Genomic DNA, 21,747 nt, shown 5'->3' with positions numbered 1-21,747 from the left:
GGACTACAAGTCCAATCATCCACATGAGTAGGTAGATAAGAAAGAAGAGAGATAAAGGAAGCAGGACCGCTCTCGTACGAAGTCTGCTCCATGGGGCTCATTTCTCCCAAATTGTCACCTAGCAGCCATTCCACCGCAGTGAGAAAGGTCATAACTTTCAAAACATGTTTCTTGATGTTTCTTCCTTTCTCCTTCTTCATCCCTTTTTTGTGTTTTTGATATTGTTTTCCTTTCCCTTCCTCATCCTCTTTCCTTCTGTGCTGTGTCTCTGTGGCTTATCAATCCGAAAGCAGGGGCTGTCTTGAGTGCCTCTTGCTTTCTCTATATCTCTTTTCTGAGTCTATACCTACATCTATACCCCTCACCTTATCTGCATTGCAGAGATAACCCTGTTTGACACCACTTTAACTGCCTATGCAATTTTGTGGGGATTGTAGTTGGTTGTGGCACCAGAGCAAAACTCTGGAGACCAGGATTCGAATCCCAGCTCAGCCATGGAATCCCACTGAGTGACTTTAAGCAAGTCGCACTCTCTCAGCCTCCAAGGATGGCAATGACAAACTTGCCAAGAAAACCCCATGATAGGGTTGCCATAAGTCGGAAACAACTTGAAGGCTCACAACAAAGTCCAAAAAAAGTAACTGTTTTTCCTAACCTTGGATTATTAACCATCATACCATCCACTTTCCAAGGCAGTTGTCATTTGGGAAGATAAATGGCCCCAAAGAGAATCATCGAATCCTAAGATATAGCCGTGTTAGTCTGTAAAACTGTATGTAAATAGATCTTCTAGCACCTTTGACACTTACTGAAATAAAGACATTGGCAGCATGAACTTTCCTAGATTTAAGTCTCCTTCCTCGGATGCATTTGGAGGAGGATCCTAGAGTTGGAAGAGATGCCATGGGGCATCCAATCCTGCCATGCCCAGAAGAGTCTGGAGACTGGCAATTGCAGAGTACAGACAAAATGGGCCACAGTTCTTACCTGGCTTCAGGCACAGTTGCTGTGGGTCCACCAAGGTAGCCGTGGCAAGGATCAGGTGAGCCATCAAGGAGGCACCAGCCAGCCACATGATGCCAAGGAGATGCCAGTCTGTGCCTGTGCCAGGCTCCCAGGGGACTGCCACTCTTGTGTGCCCCTTGGCATTGGCGACTGCTGCCGTTTTGCCTCCTGACAGTGAAGAGGCATTTGAGGAACTGATCCCAGCAGAAGTTTCTTCTCTCTCTCTCATCGTGTGGGTGCTCTGGTGTGTTGTGAAAGTGGGGAGGAGAGATTGAGCAATAGGGGTGGAGTTGGCAGGAGAAGGGTGTCCAGGAGGGCAGGGTGGCAGAGGACGATGGGGTGGGGAGGAGGGAAAAGTGACAGCAAAGGGGAAAACACCAAGCCTTCGCAAGGGAAGGCCGGGCAGAGAAATTTCCACCTTTGGCTCAGCACTTTTTCCCCCTTTGAAAGGACATGTGCTGCACACACATCAGCTGCCAAGGCTGAGCAAAGCTGTGCAGAGAACCAGTTGCCAACCTGTGCAATAGCAGTGCCACAGATGGACTAAGGTCTGGCTCAGGATAAGGCAGCTTCCTACCTGACTTCTTTAAATTAGCCCCTTTTTTGGAACCATGAGGGCTGGAATCTTCTGCGCCTTTCTTAAGAAAAGGCATGCGCTGTGCAATGGTAGAGCATAGAATTTGCACACAGAAAGTGGCAGATTTGTTTAAATTGCTCCTTATGCAAAACCACAGGGATGAGATTCTTAGTTTATTTTAAAGAAAAATGACCACAGTTGAATGGTGGGGTAAAGATTTTGCACACAGAAGGTGCCAGTTTTCTTTAAATTGCCCCTTATACAGAACCATGAGGACCAGCACCTTAGTTTATTTTAAAGAAAATGACTGCAGCTGAATGGTGGAACATAGAATTTGCTCACAGAAGATGCCAGATTCGTTTAAATCATGTCTTGTGTAGAATCATGAGGACTGAAATCTTAAGTTTCTCTTCAGGAAAAGGTATGCGCTTCAGTGGTGGAGCACAGCATTTGCACACAGAAACTGCCAGGTTTCTTTAAATCGCCCCTTATGCAAACTATGAAGACTGGAAGCTTAAGTTTATTCTGAAGAAAATGGCCACAGCTGAGTGGTGGGACGGAGCATTTGGAGAAAGAAGGTGGCAGATTTGTCTAAATTCAGAACAATGCGCCATGGAGTCGTAGTTGAAGAGAAGGCCCACTTTTCAGCGGCAGGGCATGGGATTTGAACACAGACCCTGCCAGATTCATCTCCCAGAGTTAGGGCTTGAATAGTCAAAGAAGTGCAGCCGGGCATTGTACAGAGACATTGAGCTATATTATTGGTGTGAGCCAGGACAGAAGTCACATTTTAATCCACAGAATCAAATGCTTCAAGAACGCTGGTTGCGTTTCCTTAACCAGAGGAACACAATCCATGTACGTCCCCAAGTGAGAATCTCAGCCGATGGGATCCAGGCCCAACTTTGACACAGAAAGAGACAGTAGGCATGCTGTGGGTTTGGCAGGTCTTTCTGATCCCTCAAGCAAGTGAGCCAAGCTGGGGGTGGATTTAATTTTGGTGGAACACCTGCATATATTCCTAGCTCAGAGTTGGGGGAAATTACCTTTTTGGACTGTGGCTCTCAGAATCCAAGGCTATGGTTCAGGGATTCTGGAAGCCTTCATCCAAAAATGATCTATTTTCTTGGTATATACCCAGGAACGTATGGATGTGACAACACATTTACAGCTACACAGATATCCTAAAAGTGCTTTTTTAAAATATTAAAAGGAATAGCTGTGTTAGTCCGTATCAGTATACCATGGAAACTTGTAACACCCATTTCTTTTTCCTCCTCTCCCTTTCCCCGAAACCAAGTTCAACGTCAGAGAAAGTAATTTGCACTCCATTTCCTCAGGAATAGGAAGAGAGGAGAGCCAGTGTGGCATAGTGGCTGAGTGTTGGACTAGGATTCTGGAGACCAGGGTTCGAATCCCAGCTCGGCCGTGAAACCCACCTTGGACAAGTCGCACACTCTCAGCCTCAGAGGATGGCAATGGCAAACCCTCTCTGAGGAAACTTGCCTAGAAATTTTCCATTAGGGTTGCCTTAAGTTGGAAATGAAGCCATACCATCGCAATAACACAACAGCGTTGCTTGGCCACATGCCCATTTTCAGCTGTGAAATGTTGGAGGGTATACTGTATGTGGTGACAGGGAAGAAACTCACTCCATCTTCCACATGGCATTCCTTCGGATATATAAAGAGGACAATGAGTCTTCCTTGCCTATGAAAACCTTATGAAATTCATGGGGTTGCCAGAAGCCAACCGAAGACTTGAAGGCACATCCCCACATCATGCCACCTTCTCCAACTTCTCACCTCCAAGCTAAGCATCCCCAGATCCCTCAGCCATTCCTCACAGGGCTCGGTTTCCAGAGCATTTACTATTTTCAGTCTTATCCATTGCCTTCTGCCAAAATTTCTTTCCAGTTTGCAAGTGTCCAGAAAAGTGCGCACACCCAGGTTTCCTCAAAAGAAGGTTCTACATGGAGGTGGTCAGATACTTCCAACTTGGGGAGAAGGGGAAAATTTATTACTAAGCCAATATCTCTCTTTTTCCTTTTCAGAAAATCAAAGAAATGTGGACAGAAGGTCAAGTCAATAGAGTAAAGTTTATAAACTATTGTCAACTGATGCATTTAGTTCTTTGCAAACTAGGACTTTTAAGGAGCCAGCAAAAGGCAAGAAGCTTTCTGGGAGCCTACTTTGAAAAGGACACACGTTTCTAGCCCTCAAGATGGCAATGTACAGGGTATTTTTAAAAACATCACTGACTGGGGTTTCTTGTCCATTTTCCCATCCAGAGGGTTTGTCAGTGGAAGCTTCTCCACTAGATACAATCTATTTAATTCAGATTGATATTTACATAGGGAACTATTTTGTTGTTATTTGCTGTCGACTCAACTTTAAATTATAGTGACTTTATGAATGAGGGACCTTCAAGAACACTGGTCATAACTACATTGCTCAGGTTTTGCAAACTTAGGGTTGTGGCTTCAATCGAATCGATACCACCTAAAGGGTTGTCTTCCTCTTTTCCTACTGCCTTCCATTTTACAAAGCATCACCATAGAATCATAGAATAATAGAGCTGGAAGAGACCACAAAGGCCATCCAGTCCAACCCCATTCTGCCATGCAGGAAATCTCAATCAAAGCATCCCCGACAGATGGCCATCCAGCCTCTGTTTAAAGACCTCCAAGGAAGGAGACTCCACTACACTCCGAGGGAGTTTGTTCCACTGTCGAACAGCCCTTACTGTGAGGAAGTTCCTCCTAATGTTGAGCTGGAATCTCTTTTCCTGCAGTTTGCATCCATTGTTCCAAGCTTTCTCCCTCCTCAATATGACATCCCTTCAAGTATTTAAACAGGGCTATCATATCATCTCTTCACCTTCTCTTCTCCAAGCTAAACATTCCCAGCCCCCTAAGTCATTCCTCATAGGACATGGTTTCCAGGCCCTTCACCATTTTAGTCGCCCTCCTTTGGACACGCTCTAGTTTCTCCACATCCTTTTTGAATTGTGGTGCCCAGAACTGGACACAGTATTCCAGGTGAGGCCTGACCAAAGCAGAATAGAGTGGCACTATTACTTCCCTTGATCTAGACACTATACTTTTATTGATGCAACCTAAAATTGTATTGGCATTTTAGCTGCTGCATCACACTGTTGATTCATATTCAATTTGTGGTCTACTTGGACTCCCAGATCCCTTTCACACGTAGTTTCATTCAGCCAGGTGTCCTCCATTCTATATCTGTGCATTTCCTTTTTCCACTCTAAATGCAGCATTTCTCCCTGTTGAAGTTCATTTTTGTTAGCTTTGGCCCAGTTTTCTAATCTATTATAATCTCACCCTCTACTGCCTTCCATTTTACTAAGCATAACTGTCTTTTCTAAGCATGACTCTTTTCCAGTAAGTCCTATCGTTTCACGATATGCCCAAAGTCCAAAAACCTTATGGGGAGGGAATGAATACAGCCTTGCAAATACAATTTGCACTATTTTTAACTAACCTGTTCGCCCAACCCTGGACAGTACAGTATTTCATTGGCTTCTGATCTGGATTTGCGTTCTTGCTTTATGGAGTAAAGTTCCCGTTTGTTTCCACAGGGTGTCCAAAAGCTAGGATCGGGTGGCCGATTTGGACTCGCCACTATTGCTTCAAAATACCTTGGCAATGTAAAAATAAAAACAACAACATTTGGAACCAATCTTCACTCCCCTCCATGGTTTCCTTCCTTTAAAAAGATACCCATAATTATCAAATTAAATTAAAAACCACATGGTGTGTCTCCATCAGCTGTCAGATAATGCCCATGAGCATGACTTCACCAGTGCCAACGCGTGCTTTCCATCAGCATTACATGACCAAAGGTGCACCCTTCCAAGTGGATCCTTCCCCTGCCCAACACAATCCCTTTTATTTGAGCATGAAACGCAGGAAGACAGTATGAAAGGAAAGCCATTGTGTGGGGTTTTTTTTAAGAAAATGCAATTTCTCTTTATACCCATAAAATGATACAATTCTGCCAAGTATAGAAATGTGTAATAAATTATACGGAATGTTCTCGGTCCCTGCACGGTCCAGCTGTCCAGCTCCTTTCGACCTGCACCAAAACAATAAAAAGTAAGACAGTCCGCGGCAAACCGGAACGCACACCCCATTCCTCCAACGGACTTTTCCTCTTTGGTATCGGAATCAGTCTCGGGCGAGACACAAATGCAGCCGGTGACTGACTGAAGTGTGGTCCTCCCCATGCTCCCCCTCCCATGATGCCCATGCCGTGCGGACTGGGGTGGCACTGCCTACAGGGAGACAAAATAGCAACTGGGTGAGATGGGGTGGGTTTGGGGCTAGCTCATGTCCAGAGCTTTAAAAATACTGCAGTGTTTCCCAAACTTTGATCCTCCAGATGTTTTGGACTTCACTTCTCAGAGGCCCCAGCCACTTTGGCTAACAAGTCTATGTAGAAAGACCTTGTAGCACCTTTGAGACTAACTGAAAGAAGGAAATTGGCAGCATGAGCTTTCATAGACTTCAGTCTACGTCTTCAGATGCATTAGATGCAAAGGTGCTACAAGATCTCTCTACATACTGATTTTACAGACTAACACAGCTATATCTTTGAATCCTACCATCAGGAATTCTGGAAGCTGAAGTCGAAAACATCTAGAGGATCCAAATTTGGGAAACATTGATTTGGAGAAATGCCAGCTCCCAGAATCCCCCAAGGGGCACGGCAAGATGCCATTCTCACATACCTATGGCATATATATGTCTGCCCCTGGTGCTCCACCAAAAGCATCTGAGAAAGTAGACTGAAGCCTAGGAAAGCTCATGCTACCAACTTCTTTCTTTCACTTAGTCTTAAAGGTGCTACAAGATCTCTCTCCATACTGACAAGATGTTATGTTGCCTCTGGGAGTTATGGGAGGTTTTGTCCCCTCAAAAAGTAACTTTTTGAAACCTCTGCTTACACAGCAGAACAAGGGTGGCGGTCTGAGGGGGGGAAACAAGAACTGATCTGACAGAACAGAAAAAGAGTGATGCTGGATGAAACCAAAGGCCCAACGCAAAGCACGCTGCTTCCTACACTGGTCAACCAGGAGCTTGTGGGATTCTGGGAAGGGCCACACTGGCCCCTTCCACATCAGGACAGGTAACTTTGCCAGGTAGGAATGAGTCCTTTCTGCAAAAGAAATGTGAGAAGAGAGCTGCAGGGGATCAGGAAAGGAAAGACGGAAAGGGAAGACAGGGGTTTGACTTTATGGCCCTTGAGGTCTCTTCCAATTCTATGATTCTATGGGTCCAGTTGCCCATAGGCCTCGAGAGCAGTGCTGCCCAAACTGGTGGTCCATAGACCAGTGCAAGTCCAGGAGCCATCAGCTGCCAGTCCCTGGAGAGTTTCCAGGAAATAAACATTTGTCTCAATGGACATCAATGTGGTGGCGGTCCCTGACACACTGGGAAGAAACTGCTGGTCCCTCACATGCGATAGCTCAAGCAGCATTGCTCCAGAGGCTCAGGGCATACCTCCCCAAGTGAAACAGAGAAGGGGGTGACCCACTAGACTTTGGGATCACATCCTTCCAGCCTCACCCACTGCAGTGGGTCACCCCCTTCTCTCCAAGGCACATTTAAAAAAATAATGGGGACAGGAAGATCAGAAGGTAAGCAAGAGCCATCTTCAGGTTTGAGGGGAAGAGGGATTAATGGTCCTATCTCCTGTTTCCCACCAGGAGCTGCATCATCCCTCATTAGCATGGCCAATGGTTAAGGGAGATGAAAGTTGGAGTCCTACATCCAAAAAGCTGTGGGTCTCATGGTCTGATTAAGAGTCACTCAGCCAAAGTTCCTACTTAGCAGGACAGGAGCTAATGGTAGCTGAATCTGGAGATCAGAGCAGCTTGGACTATGAGCAGTCAAAAAAGGGAGAACCTTTGGATGAATGAGAGATGAGAAGCAGATGGAAATGGCAAACCATCTATGGAAGAGGAGAAGAGGAAGGTCCACAAAAGGGCAGCAGAAAGGAACTAGTATGGGTCAGCAAGAGTGTGGAGTTTTCCTCACAGCTTGCTTGTGGGCTTCCAACTGAGGCACCCAGTTGGCCACTGTGAGAAGAAGAATCTATTGCCACAATTGGTCTGATCTATCAGGGTGTTTCTTCCACTCTTATGAATAAATGGAACCTATCTGTTCAGAGGCAAATACCAGCTGCTAAGGAATGTGAGGAGGAGGCTGCCCTGGCTCTCATGCCCTGCTTTGTAGGCTTCCCAATAGTTGACCGTTGTGAAGAGAATGCTGGACTGTGATTTGGACTGAGAACTGGGCCTGATCCAGCCCAGCTCCTCTTCTGCTCTTGATAATGAAGAATGGAGCTTCCCTGTTCAGAGACAGCCTACTTCTAAATACCAGCAACTGAGGAATATGGGTTTCCCCCAGGGTTATCTGGTTGACCATTATGTACACGGAATGCTATGGACTAGATGGGCTTTTGGGCTGGTACACTATGCTAGAAGCCATGCGGACACACAGATCTGATCTGGGGAGAGGAAGCAGGGCTACCACTCCACTCTGAAATATCAGCCCAATCCCCAAAAGAAAAGGCTCTCCCCGGGTTCTCCCCATCTAGTTAGCTCTGCTGTGCCCCATCTCCTGTGGCACAAGAGCGCTTGCAGACACAAAGAAAAGGGCAGGTGAGGTGTGTTGTGGGGGGAGGGAGAAAGGGAAGCTGCTTTTTGCGAACCCAAGTCTGACATTTATATAAAAATATACTCTTTTCTTCTTAACCTTCTCCTGCCCCAGGAATCAGTTGCGGGGCACAGGGCCAGGGTGCTCTAGAAAGAAGTGGGGTCAGCTCTCCCCACATTGTCCAAAGTGGCCTGCTCTCCCCTTTCCATCCCAACACAGAAACAGGGAATCTGTTTGCTGAGGAAGGGGCCATCTTGATGGAGCAAGTGACCTTTTTCTCCTAAGCCTCCGATGCCAATTTTCCTTTAGCAGGGCTGGTTTAAAGGAGGCCTCCTGTGCCATTTCTGTCTTGTCTCCTGAACGCCGCTGCTCCATGCCCAAGGGGCACCCACCGAAAACTTCCAGCGTGCCAACGGACAATATGAGACGAAAAAGAATCCAATCTCTTTCTCTTTTCTTTGTGTAAACTTGGATTGTTCTTAGTTTCTCTTTCTTTATAGTTCTATATATCTATCTCTATATATAAAAAAGACATACGGAGGTGATGGGGAGGAGGCAAAGAAGTGAGGCGAGAAGAAAGGAGGCTATGCTCCATCTTGTGACGTCACCACACGATGCCTCTTATTGCCCCAACCGTCTAGCTGGATACATTCGTGTGCGGTGCAGGGAGTAGACGTTGCGCTGCCGAGGTGAGTAGATATAACTGGATTTTGTTTCTGTATATATCTATATATCTATATGTATGTATATATATATATATATATATATATATATATATTTTAAAAAGACCCCTTATGCACAACAGTTCGGGGTTCCATCTGTCCAGTTTGGGGAGTGTTGGAGGGAGAGAGATTTGGTGGGTCGATTCCCATCTCTCCCACCAGCCTGCGAGGCCACTATGTGCTGCTGGCCAGACAGGGAGTATTTTTTGGTTATACGGCAACAGCTGAGGCCTCAGGCCTGCGTGTACCGATCCATCAGGAAGGCGCCGTGATTCCACAGCAACTGAAGGACAGGGCGCTTCTGGCCTGCCGACGGTCTTCCTCCCCTCTCCACCAGAGGAGGCCTGCCTGTCTGTCTGTCCATCCATTCATCCAGGACCCCTCCCAGACATTCCTTGGGTTTTCTCACACTTTTAGGGTCTTGTCAGGGCCACTGCCACCACTGGGGCTGCTGGCGATGCTGCTGCAGTCGCCGCCACCACTCTTCTTCTTCCGCAAGGTCTCAATCCAGCTGGTGCTGGTGCGGCCACTGAAGCTGGACAAGGCCAGGGAGCTGAGGCGCATGTTTTTGCCAGACATGATGAGCTCGCCAAAGCCCTCTTGGTGGGAGAAGGCATAGCCTGAGCGCCGGGAGCCCACTCGGCCCACCCGGCCCATGCACCGGTGCTGTGTCTTCTGCTTCTTCCGGACCAACTGGGTATAGCGCACCTGAGGAGGCACAAGGAGAGGAGGAGGGGATCAAAGGCAGCATGAAAAGACAGGTATACCTCAGTTAACAAAGTGGACATGACTTCTTTAACACAAAACATGATATTAGAGTCAGGAATCACATGGAAATAATAGAGACAGGTTCTACACCACAACGAAGAAGAGCAGTTGTGTCCCCCACCCAAAAAAGTAACTTTTCAACCTCTGCTACAGATTACACAGCAGAACAAGGAAGGAGAACCCCAGCAGAGAAATCTGGCTTCAGAATCAAGAAAGAGCTGCAATGTATAAAACCAAAAGACTTCCAGGATGCACCCTCCCATCATGCACTACTTTTTAGGCAGACAACAGAATGTTCCCATGAAATAAATTAAATAATTTCCTAGCCAGTGTATGGAAGACTAGAACATCTATTTTTAACACCCATTGTCTCTAACTTCCATAATCCCCAGCCAGGATCAAGACTGGAGTTTATAAGGAGGAAGGCGGGAAAGTTCTCTACCTCTAGAAAAACAGAGAATGGGCACATCTTCCCATCCTCACATGCAAACTCACCGTATCCGAAAGCTCAGGCTTCAGGTCCAACTTGAGGAAACGAAATGCAACCACGGGCATTATGCAAACGACAGTGGTGAGGGCGATGGTTAGCCACACAGCGGGTTGGGCTAGCGTGTTCTGGGCATTGCCTGGCCAAGAAGGAGGGGTAATAGAAAATTGAATCAGAGAATTGGGATCAAGAGTTGCAGAAACAGCTACAAATAGCATCAGGCACAGACGTGACGCTATACCCTCATTCCTCCCAAAGCAAAAGGAAGGCAAGAAAGGAAGAGAACACACCCATAATGCACTGTCCCTACACAGGTGGTAGCAATGTCCCGATGCCTTGGCTGGTAATGAAACACTCCTACATTGCAGTGCCTCCGATGTAAAAGATTTCTCCCATAACACAATGCCTTGGCTAGGTAAGAGAATTCTCCCAAAACACAATGCCCTTGGCCAGGTAAGAGAATTCTCCCATAATGCATCATGCACTGCCTTTAGGCATGTAGGTGAACCTTCCCACAATGCACAGTAGGCTTCCCTTACTTTGTCCCTTCGTCCCTAAGAAGATTTGACAGCTCAGCCACAGCCCCTGAGTGGAGACAAGACACTTGGACTCACCGACAAAACGGAACTGGTTGGGGAAGAGTTGGAAGAGGCCATTGCTGTGCATGGCAAAGAGGATGGCGAAGTAAACGGCAAGGCTGCCCCAGATAAAGAAATGGTTGATAGCTGTCCAGAATCCTGTATCCAGGCCAATCTGCCAAGAGAAGAGCAGAAACTTAGCAGGGCACCAGGGGTGGAAGTGGGAAGGTGTCACAATGGTTACCTGTGTTGGCTGTAAGAAAAGCGGAACTCCATACATCTAAGGAAATAGACTAAAGTCTATGAAAGGTCATGCTAACAGGTTTTTCTTTCAGTTAGTCTCAAAGGGGCTTGTATAAAGGTTTAATAAATTTATGAAGTGGGAGTGTTGGCATTTGGCAGGATTATAGTGTATCTTTGGAAACTGTTTTTCTAAAGTTTAACTGAAGTTTTATAGTACTGACTTATTAGAAATTTGGAAAATGAAGGTATATTTCATGGGACGGGAGTGGAATTCTTATTTTGGGGGGCAAAGCCATCATTTGCCCCCACATCACTACACCTGTGTCATCGTAAATGCAAAGAGACCTATGAATATATATAGAACTGGGATGCAATACTTTCTGGAATTACAGTGGCCATGGGGGCAAGGGGATTGTGGGTGCTGCAGTAAGAAAACAACAATAATTCCCCAGCTCTGGTGATATGTAAAAGGAAAGGTGCCATTCAGCATGTATGAAATGCCTGTCCTTCACAAGGAGGATATGGTCTGTGACCCCTACATGGGGATTTAAGGTGTAGAGAGCCTTCCCTGTAGGACTGAACCCCAGAATCTCTCATAGATGCCCCCAAATTCACTGACAGAAGAACCTCAACTCATGAACAAGACCTTTAGCTCAAGACAGAGCTATCACTCAGCCCATCACTTCTTGGCTTCACTTCGAGGTGAAGTGGCAACCAGTGAAGAGTAGATATCAATGGGCCCTTACTTGTACACTGACGACGATGACAAGAGAAGTTGCCACAGTGACAGCAAAGGACTGGTAGTCAGCGAGGAGGGCATCATCACTGAAGACCCCATATGGGATGAAGAACATGAAGACGGAGGTGTAGATGCCCTGGGCAATGCAGATGAAAAACTCCCGCTTGTTGAAGAGGAGGTTCAGCTGCCCTGGTTCGTACAGCTTGGGGTATTCCAGGCTGCGATGCTCAGGCACATCCTGGAATGCAAAAAGGGATTACTATTCAGCATCTCCTTCCATAGGCCTCCCCTCCTGTTCACCACTGGCCTTCCTATCCCGCCTCATTTTTGCCCTCTTACTATCATGTTGTGCAATATATATGGTGCAGACTGGAGGATTTTAGATGTTGTCTTTCAAAAGACAAAATCAGCTTGCCAAAAAACACAACAAACATGGATGAGCAATTCACTATACAGCTGAAATAAAAACCAGTATACATTCTGAAAACAGATGAGGCCTGATTTAGTGTCTCCAGCATTCCAAAGCAAGGTTCTAACCCTAGGAAAGAAGCAGATGGGGGTTTTCCAGCCTTATGACAGCTGGAAAAATACTTTCTGTCTTTTTAATATATATACAAACAGAGTCATGCAAGTGCTATCCCTATCTGGAAGCCAAGAGTATTTGACAAGTTGTCCTCATACCTAACATGCATGCAGTATGTGTGTTGGGGGGGGGGTTGTCAAGGAAGGAAATCTGGTTAAAAAAACGAGATAGGTTTAATCTTAGGGTCTCTATAAGTCGGAAACAATTTGAAGACACATAATGACAACAGACCAGTGCATCTTCAGCGATTTGGAGGAAAGGTGGGATATAAACAGAACTAATAATAAAATTAAAGAAATACAGAGACAATATAAAGATTGTGGGTCTGATGTTCACTTAACTTCTAGCATAGGCAAAATTTTAGGCAAACTGTAGTAGCTAAGTGAAGACTGAGAAAGACTTCCAGAGCAGATTTAAGAGGGCTGTGTTACAAGTGTCCTCCTCTCCACTTTCCCATGCCACCTTTATAACAAGCAGAGTCAGAAACCCCAGGACTGACCTGGTCAAAGACACCCATGGCGAGCACAGGCAGCGAGGTGTAGACGATGTTGTAGAGAGTGATGAAGTACTGATCGTATACGGTCTTTGTTGAGGGAAAGGAGAGAGAGAAGTTAGCATATTAGGGAAAGAAGGGGAATGAAGAGTAGATCTCTCTTCCATTCGGATACCCCAGACTCATTATCTCTGTTGGTCATCCCAGGCCACTGGTGTCACCAAATCCAGTCATGTCATGGAAATTCATTGGGATCAATCCAATTTTCCAAGAACATCTGGGCTAGTGTCAAAAATATCCCTTTCTTTGGAGGGATGAGGAAGATGAGTGCAGATGTACACAAAGGATGAGCATAATGCAACATGTGTACATAGCTGTGAAACTATACACTGCTGAACTGAGCCTTGCATCAGGGTTTATCTGGACTTAATTTAAGCTCTGAAGTCTGGGCTTCTCTATGTTCCCTCAGTTCAATGCCCCGTGCATCCCTGGGACCCTACCTGGGCAGAGAAGCCGCAGAAGAAGCCGAACCAGAAGTGCACCATGGTGAAGGCAAAGTTCTTGTAGAAGAAGTAACAAAGGAACTTGCACATGCGCAGGTAGGACCAGCGCCCGTGGACTAGCAGGAGGCGCTGCAGGAACTTGAACTGCGAGAAGGAGTAGTCGGAGGCCAGCACCGCCTGAATGCCCTCTTGGCCACTGATGCCAACCCCAATGTGGGCAGCTGCCAGAGAGGTGAAGGAAAGACAGAAAATGGAAAGACAAGGAGAGATATCAGGCTGGCCCACTGAATTCTGATTTCTGCTTCCCATTGTATCATGATCATCATCATCATTAAACTTTTTTGTATTCAACATTTCATTCTGCTGAATGAAAAAGTAACAGCAGATACACACATAACAAATGAAAAAGAACAACTGGTTGTGAATGTTGTATCTGGTAGAAAGGACAATTTCAAGGGTTACTATGAGTTATAGGGGAGATGATAAATAATACTGGAAATGTTGGAATAAGCAATAAAAGGCACTAGTTTTCATTAAATTACTCATGTATCTGGTCATGTCTATATTTTTTACCTATGTCATTAATATCTCCATAAGTGCCATAACTTGCTGCACCACTGAGAAATCCCTCCCTTCCTCCCTTGCATTTAATAATAATAATAATAATAATAATAATAGTTTATTTATATTTTCCCGCCTCTCCCAGATGGATCGAGGTGGGATTACAGTCCGCTAAAATACATACATCAATACTTAAAATGCATATAAAACACATTAATAAAATTAATAACAATCTTAAAAACTAACTTATGGCAAGCAAAACTTGGTGGCAACACAAAAGAAACCTATCAGGTCTTTATTTTTAAGAGTTACAGTACATTATCTCCCTGAAACATATATAATAAGCCCACCTTGGGCTTTTCAGAAACATACCAATCGGTAATTTTGCAAATTTACTCGAAAACTAAAAACCAGATTTGGTGGGGGCCCATCATAAGGAAATACAAGGCATATTTGGTTCCTTCAGAGCCCAGAATCTCCCAGCCATCACAGTGACTGGTCATGCTAAATGGGGTATTCTGGGAGTTATAGTCAGAAATGCAACTTTTGGCTATGCTGGCTAAGGGATTTTTGGAGTTGCAGGGAAGTAAGCTGTCTGTCTCTGTGTTTGTTTGCTGATACTGTATATTTTCAGCCTGCCCTTCTATCATGACAGCTCAGGACAGGGAACATATGAAGCAATATAAACAACTGAAACAATGCCAAGATAAAATCAATACGTAATTTCAATAGAAGAATAAAAACATATTAAACAATGCGAACAAATTAAAAGCACTTTAAAAGGCTACAAATGTTTTTTAAAATGTACAGTCAGCACTCCACATTTGTGGCTTTGACTTTTGTGGATGTGTTCTCTCTAGGAATCTCTAGATCCTCCAGCACAACTCTATGGTCAACTTCTGCCAAAAATCACACTGGAAGACCTAGAGATATCACTTCTCCAGGCATTTGTAGGTTCTCCAACACAATTCTATGGTCAGCCACCAGCAGATGCTAACCACAGAGGTGCCCTAGAGGACCTAGATTCCTAGAGAGGTATTCTCTCAGGTTAAAAAAAATAATGTTTTATTTGCAGTTTTTCCACTTTCCCTGTGCTCCTAACCCCAGCAAATGTGGAGGGTCCACTGTATCTACTTGCACACTACAAATGAGGTGCCACAACCAAGACAGCACTCTCCCATGTCCTCCCCATCATGCACCCCCATTGATGTGACACAGAAGTGGACACCTTCCAAAAACCTCCATCCTCAGGCAGCAGAATTTTCCATGTTCTGAGTTCTTTTTACCCTGAAGCAGAATGTCTACAAATCTTTAATCCCCGCCTGTAATGTGGGGTTGAACTGAAAATGCCCGTGATTCTGTTTCTATGACATGAGCGAGGAGCGGTTTTGGTCTCAAAGGCTGACTGACTCCCCCGGCCCTTGGCCAGTTGACCGATGGTGGGACTGTTGTTCCTGAGACCCCCCCGTCTTTCCCCAAAACTCCTCTCTTTGTCGTCTGTTCCAATTCCAAGTTTCCAAAAGCATCCCAGCTCTTATCTCTGATCACCGATAAGAAATCACAGCTGGGATTCCTAAATCAGTTGCTGCAGAAAGGGAACTGCTTCTGTAGTACTGAAGCAACAAGTCCCTGCCTGAAGGTGTTTACATTCTGTTGCATTCTTGGCATGGGTTGGGCTTCGGCTCCCATCACCTACCAGCACATGTGGTAGGATGGTGGGTGCTGTTGTCCAATGTGTTCTATGTGTGCTGGATTGAGGAAGGCAGCTGGACAGTTAACCCTGCCAGAGACAACTTCGTTACATAATCTAAGATGGCACCTACACTGCAGGAATAATCCTGTTCAACACCACCTTAATTGCCATGGCTCAGGGCTATGGAAGTCTGGGCACTGTAGTTTGTTGTGGCACCAGAGCTCTCTGACAGAGAAGGCTAAACATCTCACAAAACTACAAATCCAAGAATGCCATAGCACTGAGCCATGGCAGTTAAAGTGGTGTCAAACTGGATTATTCCTGCAGTGTGAATGCAGGCTAACATCAGAAAAAAGTTGTGTGTTCTGCAACAGACAACAAAGTGCACAGATCTGTCACTCTGGCTCACTTTCCTCCACATGATGCCAGAGAGGATTCCCATATGCCTTTTCTCCCCCAAGGACTCACTCTTGATCATGCTAACATCATTGGCCCCATCCCCAATGGCCAGGGTGACAGCCTTCTTATACTTCTTCACCAGCTCCACCACCTGGGCCTTCTGCAAGGGGGTGACACGGCAGCAGATAACAGCTTTGCAGGCACACGCTGTCTCAAGGAACTCCATTTCCATGTCGGCTTCCAAGGCATGAGCCTGTGGAGGGAGAGAGGTACAGACCAAGTCACTTTGGCAGTATATGGCATCCATAGAACTCTCCTCCAGCACCACATTTCAAATGACTTCCTTCTCTTCTAGTCAGCTTTCCTCACTGTCCAGCTTTTGCAACCATACACAAAAATAAAAATAAAAATACTAAGGCATAAACCACCATGACTTTGGTATTCAGTGATATATCTTTACACTTAGGACCTTATCTAGTTCCTTTATGAGATGACCTTCCAAGTCTTAATCTTCCTCTGACTTCTTGACTGTTCTTTTTGGGTGCCTTCAAAAATTGTGTGCCTTCAATTTCTGACTTATGGCGACCCTAAGGTGAACCCTATCACAGAGTTTTCTTGGAAAGATTTGTTCAGAGGAGGTTTGCCATTGCCTTCCTTTGAGGCTGAGAGAGTATGACCTGAACAAAGTCACCCCATGGGTTTCCATGGCTCAGCAGGTATTTGAACCCTGGTCTCCATAGTCATATTCCAACACTCAAACCACGACTGGCTCTCAACTTCTTGACTACAGTCTCAGATATTTCTAGACTACTGCCTCAGATAATAGAGGGGATATAAATATTAAATAACCAAATAAATCATTCAGCATACCTGGAAGACACCAGGTTGAAAAAGTCTGCATCCCCTACCTGTATGCTTTCATTAAAGGGTTATCTATAGCAACCAATTGATTAAAAAAGATCCTGCAATTCAAGTATGACAAAATATACATTCTGTAGCCTTTCCAATCTTTCCCACTGCAGCCTTAAGAAGCAAACACTCAACAGATGCTAAAAACTATCAAGAGTTCTGGAGACTGGCAAAAAGAGAAAAGTCTATGCATTTTTCATCCTGTTTATAACAGTGTTGGATGATCCTGGGCAAACTGCATTTTCTCAGCCTCAGGGGAAGGCAATGGCAAACTTCCTCTGAACAAAACATGCCAAGAAAACCCCATGGTAGGTTTGCCTTGGCATAAGTTGGAAATGACTTGAAGGCACAAATCAACAATAACAAAATAACTGCTATCATATTGATTGGAATAAATGATAACAATAATAATTATAATTCATGAAAAATTATGAAATACAGAGGCCGGATGGCCATCTGTCAGGGATGCATTGATTTTGAGTTCCTGCATGGCAGGGGGTTGGACTGGATGGTCCTTGGGGTCTCTTCCAACTCTATGATTCTATGAACAACAACAACAACTTAGGTAGATCACCTAAGTAACATATCCCTGGGTGATTTACAATAGATCAGAAAAGGGTTCCAATTCTTGTATTTGAACAAAAAGCAAGGTCTCTCCTCACCAAGCCATTAAGAAAAAACAGGTTGCTGAAATCTAAGGAAGCTTGGGGCAGAAAAACAAGGTGGCCTTAGTCTGAGAGGTTCTATGTGTGAGCACCAGTTGTGTGAGTGAAACCAATTCTTGAACTAAACATAGGTTCAGAAGCACCCTTGTCCCAACAGCAAAGGAGGCTGCAGTTGCAAGATTCCTACATCGAGGACTGTGTTGGTCTGGATGACCTCCAAAACCTGACCCAATTCTAAAATTCTATGAATCTCTGCTCCTGTGCTCAGAAAGTGATTCTATAGCACTGCAGTCAGCAAGGCTGGCAAAGAACCTCCTTGCTGTGCAAGTATTGATTCCAGTCCTAGTGGCCTATCCTGCCTGCCCTCCCATTGGGTATTGGTTTTTCTCCACTGGGAAGCCTAATGATGGGGAACAAAGGTAATGGACTAGGTTAGCTCCAAGATCCCTGAAGGAAGAAAACATGACTCACTCACACATTAAATCAATCCATGTATCTTTTAAGCATCCTTTGTCCAAGGATGTGCAAATCACCAAAACCTGAATTCACTGTAATTCTCTAATTCCCCACTTTAAGCCTGTTCCAATTTGGGAACGTTTTGGATTGAGAACTTTTGTTCTCCCCGTGTTGAGGAAATCCATGAATATTTCTGTGTGCCTTTCCCAAAGGCTTTATATATCTTCCATATAAAATTTCAGTTGTAAACACTTTCCCCATGGACTAAGGCATGTTGATGCACATAGCGGTTTTGAACATATTGTTAGTTTTCGATACTAGAACCTTTGAAAAGTACAGATGTCTCACCAGATCTTGGAAGTGTTACTTTTGGAACTGTGACACCCACAATCTCCCAGTTATTGCATCTGCATGCACTTTGGTGTACACTTACAAAGTAATATTTTTGTAACTAAACTCCCAGAATCCCCTCACATTAAGTGTACACCATTTTAGACTGGCGCTCCCAGAATCCCAATACATGGGCTGAGGTATTCTGGCTGGCATCCTACTACTTACATATGCAGCTGTAAGCCAGGGAGTGTTGAAAAGAAGTAAGTAGGAAAGTTCCACATGTGGAATTATTATGCTATGCTATATCCTGCAGGATCTTGACCTTTGTGTGATATTAATCCAAAAGTCACACTGCTGCATTCTGCTTCAAACCACTGTCTGCATCTGAGTTCGGACCTGTGGTTGGGAATTGACATTCCTCCCAGAAAGCATTCTGGTAACAAATGAATTTCTTACCCATCCCTACTCATGCTCCTGACCCATCACTTACCAGGCTGTGCCCATTGATAACTAGGGCATATTCTCCAGCCACGGCCTCCAGGACAGACGTAAGCTTTGAGGCAGAGAGTTTTTCTTGGTAGGTGAAGCCGTTCCCCATGGACCGTGAGGAGTCCATCAATTTCTCTCGAGCCTTCCTGCCAGAAGAGGAAGGATTAAAGATCAGGATCAATAAAAACTTCAAGGTTTCTCTTTTCAAACCCAGGTGGCCTCAAGTATGCAGGGGGTATAGCAAAGTCCAGGTTAGGAAAAAGGGGTTCAGGCTTCCCTAGCATCTAAATGATTAAACACTTTGGCAATTGGTGAACGGAAAGGAAGAGGGACTTCTTAGACAGAAAGTGCTACTGCTGAGAAGGCCACATTTGTGGGATGTCACTCACCGCAACTCCTGTCGCACCTCCAGGACCGTGTGCCCCGTGATAATGAACACCTCCGTCATCTCATCCGTGAGCATCTTGCAGGAGTAGCCAATGTTCACAGCTGTCTCTGAGTAAGGAGTTGGGGAAGAGAGATCTGAGCTAGTTGCTTGGCCAGCATCTCAAGGCGTAAAATCAGGTATGGGCAATGTCTAGATGTGGCCAGACTGCAACTACCATCATCACTTTTGGCTAGGGCTGATGGAAGTTGCAGTTCAATGGTACTGAGTGGGCTATCCTGCCTCAAATCCTGAGCTTAACTTTAAAAGCAAGGCTGGGCTGAAGAAACTACTGACATAGAACTTATATCTAGAAAATGGGTGGGGGAAAAAGCAGAAAAGCACAATATTTGTAGGATAATAAATAAATACTCTTCTCTACTGATCTTGAAAAGCCAATTGGTTCCAAAACCCAAATACAGCCACTTGACAGTTAATATCTGGAAAGGATTGCTATTTCAGCAGCAGTTAAAATATCTCCACCTTGCTTGTCTCCTGTTAAGACCCAGATCTTGATGTTCGCCAAGGTGAGCAGAGCGATGGTTTCTGGAACTCCCTGTTGCAACTTGTCTTCAATAGCAGTGGCTCCCAGCAGCTTATAGTGAAAAACAGAGAGACAAAGATGGCAAAACTCTTGTTAGCCTTCATTAACATTCCCAGGGAAAGGGCATAAATATTTGGGGTAGAGATGGCAAATTAAGTCTAAAGCACTCAGAGACAGAGTTTGGAAAAAAGTGGTTGCGCAGCCAGAAGGTTCTGAGAGCTGTAGCCCAAAAATATCTCCACACTGAACAAGCTATCAAAAAATTCCTTATTTTGGGGTGTTGACCCTTCGCAAAGACAACAGAAGTGTGTGCATCATGTAATTTATTAATATGGACAATATGTTAATTTTACAGAGAAGCACGTGGCTAAGTTAACTGAAATCAATACTTTCATTTGGTATTTACGCAGAATACAAATTTGTTAATAGCTGCTCCCTAACTGTCAACTCAGTACTGCATCCAAAGAAGTATGTTTATATCCACAAAAGCTCATGGAAAACTAAAAATCAGTTAGTCTTAAAGGTACTGCCACATTTCTTTCCCCCCTCTCCCTTCCTTCTTCCTTTTGATGCTACAACAGGCTAACACAGTTACTTCTTTGAAAACTACAGAAATGCTGACTGTTTCTTACTGCTGTTTTGGAAACCTAGTGATACTAAATACAACATCTGCACAAAAACACAGGGCATTTTTCACCAGTGTCATAAAAAGGGGCTTGAAATGGGTAGAGAAGAAAGCTCAGTTTCTCCCAGAAAAAAGACAAGGAAAGAAGGGAGTGGCACCTACCATCATGTCATTCTCCACTTCCTCGTAAAGCTGCGCTAACCTCTCCTCGCGGCCTTCGCTGGATGCGCTGGCTCGCTGCAATCTCTCAGCCCAGCCCACATAGTAGCTTTCTTCCAGGTCACGGTAAGCTAAGACCAAAGTTCGCAGACCCTCCCCAGCATATTCCTGAAAGCAAGGAAGCAGGGAGAGGGCAGTCAACTAAAGAGGCCAAGAAGGTCCACTCTAGCATACAGATTTGTTGCTTCACTTTGCTGCTACTCTCATTACAACAGCTTGGAAATGTTATCTTTTGGGAACTTCGGCTCCTAGGATTGTTGGCTGGGGAGGGGGATGCTAAAAGCTGTATTCCCCAAAAGATAGCTTTTCAAAACTCTGTGAATCTACCAGTGGGAACTGCAACAAAATGTTGCAACGTCCTACCATTCCTGTTCAATGTTGCAGCCTGTCAGCCAGCCATGTCCTTTTTCAGTTGACTCCATGGAGTCACCCACTAACCTCTGCTTTTCCATTACTGTCCACTAACCCCAGCAATGGTGTAGTGGAGTCAGGGTCAGAGCACTGAGTTGTTTGAATGTGCAGGGATGATGATGAGATCTGCCACCCACTCAAGTCTCTCTGTTTCCTCTCTACATGGTAAAGAAAGGGAAGAGATATGCCGACCGACAATTTATTCTTGAAAGTTCATCCTCTTGCACTTTGGGATGGCTTTGCATAGCAAAGGCAATTAAAGCCCATTAGCTTTATGAAAGGCCCAAATATTGTTTCTTGCTTGAAAAGACCTATTTCCTTTTTACCGCTGGTGCATTGCACAGTGCAGTATTCCAGTTCCTGCAAGACAATGCCCTCCTTCCCCTTCTGCGTTCACTGACCTATGTTATCTTCCCCTCCACGTACAATTTTCAACTCCATGGAGTTTGCAATACAGGAAAATTAGCAACTCAAAACAAGAAGAGGAGTAGGGCCACTTCCCCTGGAAGGAACTCTTGTCCCACTCTCCAGAAATCCCCATTTTCTAAATGCAAAGTGAAGCAGAACAGACGTGGAGCCAAATACTTCCCTATCCATCTATCAACTGGCAATTTCCATGTCACTGAGGCAGAGATTCTA

General features: G+C 45.0%; 2 protein-coding genes across 4 annotated transcripts in view; both read right to left on the bottom strand.

The window, feature by feature from the left end:
• Positions 1–1,124, bottom strand: part of IL6R (interleukin 6 receptor) — a 29,959-nt gene extending 28,835 nt beyond the window's left edge. Inside the window, exon 1 of the mRNA XM_089483357.1 lies at positions 988–1,124. Coding sequence (XP_089339483.1) covers positions 988–1,075 — 88 coding nt within the window. The 5' untranslated portion in view covers positions 1,076–1,124. The remainder of the gene's footprint in view (positions 1–987) is intronic.
• A 7,917-nt stretch (positions 1,125–9,041) lies between these two features.
• The window catches only part of ATP8B2 (ATPase phospholipid transporting 8B2), a 79,143-nt gene continuing 66,437 nt past the window's right edge, over positions 9,042–21,747 (bottom strand). For all 3 annotated transcript variants that reach the window (XM_089483641.1, XM_089483643.1, XM_089483642.1), the window contains 11 exons: positions 20,641–20,805; positions 19,793–19,904; positions 19,275–19,380; positions 18,887–19,031; positions 16,103–16,286; positions 13,378–13,601; positions 12,884–12,967; positions 11,809–12,039; positions 10,856–10,994; positions 10,250–10,380; positions 9,042–9,694 (listed from right to left, as the gene is read on the bottom strand). In XM_089483641.1, coding sequence (XP_089339767.1) covers positions 9,392–9,694; positions 10,250–10,380; positions 10,856–10,994; positions 11,809–12,039; positions 12,884–12,967; positions 13,378–13,601; positions 16,103–16,286; positions 18,887–19,031; positions 19,275–19,380; positions 19,793–19,904; positions 20,641–20,805 — 1,824 coding nt within the window. In that variant the 3' untranslated portion in view covers positions 9,042–9,391. The remainder of the gene's footprint in view (positions 9,695–10,249; positions 10,381–10,855; positions 10,995–11,808; positions 12,040–12,883; positions 12,968–13,377; positions 13,602–16,102; positions 16,287–18,886; positions 19,032–19,274; positions 19,381–19,792; positions 19,905–20,640; positions 20,806–21,747) is intronic.

This window comes from Sceloporus occidentalis, unplaced genomic scaffold (genome assembly GCF_023333645.1).
Source record: "Sceloporus occidentalis isolate IW3139 unplaced genomic scaffold, rSceOcc1.0.p SCAF_20, whole genome shotgun sequence".
In the NCBI taxonomy this organism is placed as follows: Eukaryota; Metazoa; Chordata; class Lepidosauria; order Squamata; family Phrynosomatidae; genus Sceloporus; species Sceloporus occidentalis.
The sequence above is the reverse complement of the archived record's forward strand: the minus strand, read 5'-3'. Positions and strand labels throughout refer to the sequence as shown.